The following is a 6,559-nucleotide window of genomic DNA, read 5'->3' on the forward strand; positions in this document are numbered from 1 at the left end:
GTAGTTACAAAAAAAACATTACTATAAATGGAGAGGGGGCTCTGTTTTAGCTCCCAGTCTTGCAAATTTCATGCTTGGATTGAATGAATTTTTTGGTAGGAAACGGAAGTGCAAGATAACAGACGATGGCGGCAAAGGTGGTGGATGAATTCGTGCCTCATCCGGTGAAAGAACAGCTCCCCGGCGTAGATTACTGCATTAACAGCAACCCTTCATAGGGTCGGTAAATCTCTTTGTTCATTGTACTTCGATTTAAAAATTGTTCTTGAGCTCCCTCTCAGACGAATTTGTGTAATGGTTTGTCTAGAAATTGATCGACCAACACCTTAAATTTTAAGTGAGATGGTAATGGAACCAATGTTTTGTTTATTCTACGAAAATTATTGCAATCAACAATCTTACTCTCAATAATTGACCTCATTCTGATCAATGGGAACGCTTACCAAAAACTATAATTGACAGTGATGATGAGATTCAAATATTTTAAATCGTACAACAACTCAAGCTGATTGTTACTATTGCACCCAACACATGTTGATTCGTCACATTATTTTTTGTTTATCTTTCCCGGATTGTCATGAAACCCTGCGAATTTAACTTGGTTGGTCCAATATTTTTATCAAGATCATAGATGATCAGAACTGTTGATCTTTTTCTACCATTTGTCAATATTTAAGTATTAATGTTCTGCTTAATTTTAGCTACTAATCTGATGCAGGGGAAGCCATTGTTCTGGGATTTCAGCATTACTTAGTAATGCTGGGGACTACTGTCATTACCTCTACCATCATTGTTCCTTTCATGGGTGGTGGAAATGTAAAATTTTTACTTCAGAACCATCATTTTGATATCCAGCGATTCTCAATCGTTTATGAAAGTTATGTTCCCACAGTGTGAGCGTGATGAGGGTGAGTGTTGTATGTGTCAGAAAGTAGGTGTTGTATGTAGGTGTTGTAACACCCACGACAACATGCAGCGGAAACTATATGTTTAACACATCAACACGTAATTGAGATAATAATAAGACAGGAGACGAGTTAGTTAATTATGCACAAGTATAAAATACTTGTGCAGTGCCTCAAGGCAAAATACTTCACTAGAAAAACTTGTAAGTTTACAAAAACCAATACTAGTGAGAGAACAAAACAACTCCCTTATACAGGCGAGTAACAAATTGCATCCTACACTTCTAACAAACCGTATAACAAAACTATATCGGATGCATCAACTGAGAAGTGAAAAATCTTCGAAAATCAACACACTAATCACAACCGTGATTAGGTGTTGTCTTCAGATGTTGGCAGCACTTCACATCAACAAGTTATCAAACATGAGATTGCTATGCTTCGGTAAACGTCTCTGCAAATCGTCTCTTTCAGCCCCCCTAGTTCTGTATCTTCTTCTCCTATTTATACTAACTTGTCTTCCGAGTCCTATAAAATATGGAAAACCAATTTTAAGAACGATAAGGGCCATTCAAGGAGCGGTTATGGTTTCATCCGTGCTGCCTATGTTGCTTGGTTTTCTGGGAATTTGGAGAATAGTTGTGAGGTAGGCGATTTTACGTTGTGATATTATTCGTCACTTTAAAGCAAAATCTTGTTTCATTCCTAGTTGGTATCTTGTATCGATTTTATAGCTCAATATACCTAGTCTAACATTGTAGATACTTGAGTCCACTTTCTGCTGTGCCACTAGTAGCTCTTGTTGGACTTGGGCTCTATGAACAAGGATTCCCTCTGGTACGAATTTATACGAATGATATTAATATCGTGTTTATATTTATAATCGGTTTTGGTTATCAGTATAACCAAAATGCTGTATTCACTGCACGGAAATGGAGATTTAAGTTGCAACTCAATTCGCTTATTCGTCTTTCTTGTTATGCTTATAGCTTGCACAATGTGTGGAAATTGGGCTTCCAGAGCTGATTCTTCTTATTTTTTTTCTTGCGTGAGTATATTTTTATATCAAAGATTAAGTCTGGTAGACGCCTTTATCTCAAGATTCACTAGCTTTACCTATTTCTTGTATTGTATTAATGCTTTGGTGACAAAATAATTCTTCAAGATGTTTATGACCTCCTGGCGCTCATCGTTTTGTGGCAGTATGTACATGGATTCTGGAGCAGTAAACGTTCCATTTTTGATCGCTATGTTGTCCTAATATCGGTAGGAATAGTGTGGGCATATGCAGCTCTTTTGACTGTAGCTCGTGCATACAAAAATCGGCCCCTGAACACTCAGTTAAGTTGTCGAGTTGATCGATCCGGACTCGTGGGAGGATCCTCGTGGTACGTGTTTAAGAGAACAAGTTACTCGAAAACTAGGTGTCGGATTCGTGTGCTTATTTTACTGCTCAAAAAATACATGCAGGATCAGCATTCCATATCCTGTTCAATGGGGTCAACCCAGTCTGTATGTTGGGGAGGCTCTCGTTGCACTAGCAACAGCTTTTGTCGCTCTTGTCGAGGTTCAAGTCGATTAATCCCAAATTTCCCACACCACAAAAAGTTTTCTTGATCAATGAAATTTTTTTAATTTCCCTTTAAAGCGCACACATGAATCTTGTTTTCCCACATTTCGAGTACATAAAATTAAGCTCTGTTGTTTAAACTGCTATAATTTTTCATTTTGGCAGTCGACTGGGGCGTTTATCGCTGCATCAAGGTATGGGAGTGCTACACATGTACCAGCTTCAGTTATGAGCCGAGGCGTCGGCTGGCTGGTGGGAGGAGATCTCATTATGCATCACTATATATATATATCTGATGATACCCCCGTGAGAGCCCGGGTCATGGATGACCCGGAATATCAAATGGATTCTCAAATCTGAGTGAGTCTGTAGATAGATTGTTCTGGAGCCGGGCAGGTGCAAGCCCATGCTCTATTCTCCGGGCAGTCATAGGCCCGGGCTCTTGTATAAATCTCTAGGGAGGGATTCTATTTTTACCCGGCCACCTTGATATGAGCACCGCACTCGAGTATACTAGCAGAATAGGATGTGGCGACTGTCCCATCTCTGACACCGTGCCAATGAGTTGACATGTCAGAATATAGGGTGTGCTCAGCCGTCCTACTATAATTAGTAGGTAGCACGGAGAACGAGGTCATCATTACTTCTCCTACTATAAATACCAGGTTCTCTCTTTACATTTACATGGATTCATTCACACCAATATCACAACCATCACTTGGCTACATTGGTTTTATTGCTTGAGTACCCTGCTGACTTAAGCATCGGAGTGGCCACGCCGGACACCCCTCCGGCGCCCATTCACGAGTTCATCTCCTTGTCTGCAGGTCACAGTGGAAGCTAGAGCTCACAGATCCATCTACTGTGCTCATTTCCTGAACAACATTATAAATTGTTGATCTGATCCGTTGGAGCTTCTTACCCGGCTCGCCCGGTTCAGCGAGATCGCTTCATTGGCGCCGTCTGTGGGAAATTGAGCTCAAGACGTAGATATGGTTTCCATTCAAAAATAAGCCCAACTATGCTTGGCAAACATGAAAGTCCGACCTTGCTCGGCACCTCAGTAAGCCCAACTCCGCTTGGCAAACATACAAGTCCGACTAGCTCGGCACTCAGATCTTATATGTGGATTTTATATGGGCTCAAAGCTCAGCAGCTATCCCGAATTGAGGTGGAAGACCATTTGTTGTGCACTCAGCAGCATACAGCTATATTAGTCACCTAATTTAGCTCAGCCAGAGAAGTTTCACTCTACCGAAAATGAATTCGGATTCAGTATTTCCAGGTTAGTGATTTGGTTTTTAATAAAACTAATACAGCAGGAGAAACAAAATCTATTAAGTCCGGGAGACACAAGGCCCCGACACATTCTTATTAAGTCCGGGAGACACGAGGCCCCGGCAAGTTCTCTTAAGTCCGGGAGACACGAGGTCCCGGCACACTCTTATCTTAAAGTCCGGGAGGTATGAGGCCCCGGCACATTCTTAAGTCCGGGAGGTACGAGGCCCAGGCACATTCTATTAAGTCCAGGGATCCGTACCCTGGCCCGGGGATCCGTACCTCGACCATTCATGAAGGCCAGAGCTCCGCACCCTGGTTATCTATTAAGTCCAGGGATCCGTACCCTGGCCATTCATGAAGGCCAGGGCTCCACACCCTGGTTATCTATTAAGTCCAGGGATCCGTACCCTGGCTCGGGGCTCCGTACCTCGACCATTCATGAAGGCCAGGGCTCCGCACCCTGGTTATCTATTAAGTCCAGGGATTCCGTACCCTGGCTCGGGGCTCCGTACCTCGACCATTCATGAAGCCCAAGGCTCCGCACCTTGGTTATTTATAAGTCCAGGGTTCTCAAACCTGGCTCGGGGCTTCGTACCTCGACCATTCATGAAGGCCAAGGCTCCGCACCTTGGTTATTTATAAGCCCAGGGTTCTCAAACCTGGCTCGGGGCTCCGTACCTCGACCATTCCCAAGTTCCGGGACATGCTCCCCGGCTCAAGGCTCCGCACCTTGGTTATTTATAAGCCCAGGGTTCTCAAACCTGGCTCGGGGCTCCGTATCTCGACCATTCATGAAGGCCAAGGCTCCGCACCTTGGTTATTTATAAGCCCAGAGTTCTCAAACCTGGCTCGGGGCTCCGTACGTCGACCATTCCCAAGTCCCGGGACATGCTCCCCGGCCCAAAGCTCCGCACCTTGGTTATTTATAAGCCCAGGGTTCTCAAACCTGGCTCGGGGCTCCGTACCTCGACCATTCATGAAGGTCAGGGCTCCGCACCCTAGTTATCTATTAAGTCCAGGGATTCTGTACCCTGGCTCGGGGCTCCGTACCTCGACCATTCCCAAGACCCGGGGCATGCTCCCCGGCCCAAGGCTCCGCACCTTGGTTATTTATAAGCCCAGGGTTCTCAAACCTGGCTCGGGGCTCCGTACCTCAACCATTCCCAAGTTCCGAGACATGCTCCCCGGCTCAAGGCTCCGCACCTTGGTTATTTATAAGCCCAGGGTTCTCAAACCTGGCTCGGGGATCCGTACCTCGACCATTCATGAAGGCCAAGGCTCCGCACCTTGGTTATTTATAAGCCCAGGGTTCTCAAACCTGGCTCGGGGCTCTGTACCTCGACCATTCCCAAGTCCCGGGACATGCTCCCCGGCCCACGACTCCGCACCTTGGTTATTTATAAGCCCAGGGTTCTCAAACCTGGCTCGGGGCTCTGTACCTCGACCATTCCCAAGTTCCGGGACATGCTCCCTGGCCCAAGGCTCCGCACCTTGGTTATTTATAAGCCCAGTGTTCTCAAATCTGGCTCGGGGCTCCGTACCTCGACCATTCATGAAGGCCAAGGCTCTGCACCTTGGTTATTTATAAGCCCAGGGTTCTCAAACCTGGCTCGAGGCTCCGTACCTCGACCATTCCCAAGTTCCGGGACATGCTCCCCGGCCCAAGGCTCCGCACCTTGGTTATTTATAAGCCCAGGGTTCTCACACCTGGCTCGAGGCTCCGCACCTCGACTATTCTTAAGTCCGGAAGACATGAAGCCTCCAATGCTTTTATAGAACAAGATTGATTATCTCTTTGGGAATCCAAGCATGACTGATCGGGACAGCGAGTATGATTCTAGCCCGACTATTTGAGGGATGTGTGATGATACCCCCGTGAGAGCCCGGGTCATGGATGACCCGGAATATCAAATGGATTCCCAAATCTGAGTGAGTCTATAGATAGATTGTTCTGGAGCCGGGCAGGTGCAAGCCCATGCTCTATTCTCCGGGCAGTCATAGGCCCGGCTCTTGTATAAATCTCCAGGGAGGCATTCTATTTCTACCCGGCCACCTCGATATGAGCACCGCACTCGAGTATACTAGCAGAATAGGATGTGGCGACTGTCCCATCTCTGACACCGTGCCAATGAGTTGACATGTCAGAATATAGGGTGTGCTCAGCCGTCCTACTATAATTAGTAGGTAGCACGGAGAACGAGGTCATCATTACTTCTCCTACTATAAATACCAGGTTCTCTCTTTACATTTACATGGATTCATTCACACCAATATCACAACCATCACTTGGCTACATTGGTTTTATTGCTTGAGTACCCTGCTGACTTAAGCATCGGAGTGGCCACGCCGGACACCCCTCCGGCGCCCATTCACGAGTTCATCTCCTTGTCTGCAGGTCACAGTGGAAGCTAGAGCTCACAGATCCATCTAGTGTGCTCATTTTCCTGAACAACATTATAAATTGTTGATCCGATCCGTTGGAGCTTCTTACCCGGCTCGCCCGTTTCAGCGAGATCGCTTCAATATCTGTGTTCATTTTTCTCGAATATATTGTTTCGACTCTTACTTTCCTCGGATCCTGAAACACAGGGAGTCGGCATTTTCTTGGATGGTTTATTCGGTACAGGAACTGGATCTACCGTATCAGTGTAAATATATCTTATACCCTGCTCGATAAAACAAGTAACTGAGATTTTCATTCTTGACACTTGGTCTACTTTTTCCTCATCTGTTTAGTGGAAAATGTCGGCTTGTTGGCTCTAACGCGAACTGGAAGCCGAAGGGTGGTTCAAATATCAGCAGT

The 6,559-nt window shown here is 45.6% G+C and overlaps 1 protein-coding gene and 1 long non-coding RNA gene across 2 annotated transcripts; both read left to right on the forward strand.

The window, feature by feature from the left end:
• The first annotated feature begins 1,454 nt into the window (after positions 1–1,454).
• On the forward strand, positions 1,455–1,951 carry LOC140809981 (uncharacterized). Its single transcript, XR_012113216.1, has 3 exons — positions 1,455–1,551; positions 1,667–1,742; positions 1,895–1,951. It is a non-coding gene; the product is annotated as an uncharacterized lncRNA (long non-coding RNA).
• A 91-nt stretch (positions 1,952–2,042) lies between these two features.
• LOC140809169 (nucleobase-ascorbate transporter 4-like) lies at positions 2,043–6,559 on the forward strand (the record flags this gene model as incomplete). Its single annotated transcript, XM_073166663.1, has 4 exons — positions 2,043–2,293; positions 2,376–2,472; positions 2,641–2,727; positions 6,346–6,559. Coding segments are annotated over 4 exons (498 nt in total), but the record flags the coding sequence as incomplete, so codon positions are not given.

Source organism: Primulina eburnea, chromosome 13, assembly GCF_022965805.1.
Source record: "Primulina eburnea isolate SZY01 chromosome 13, ASM2296580v1, whole genome shotgun sequence".
Classification (NCBI taxonomy): domain Eukaryota; kingdom Viridiplantae; phylum Streptophyta; class Magnoliopsida; order Lamiales; family Gesneriaceae; genus Primulina; species Primulina eburnea.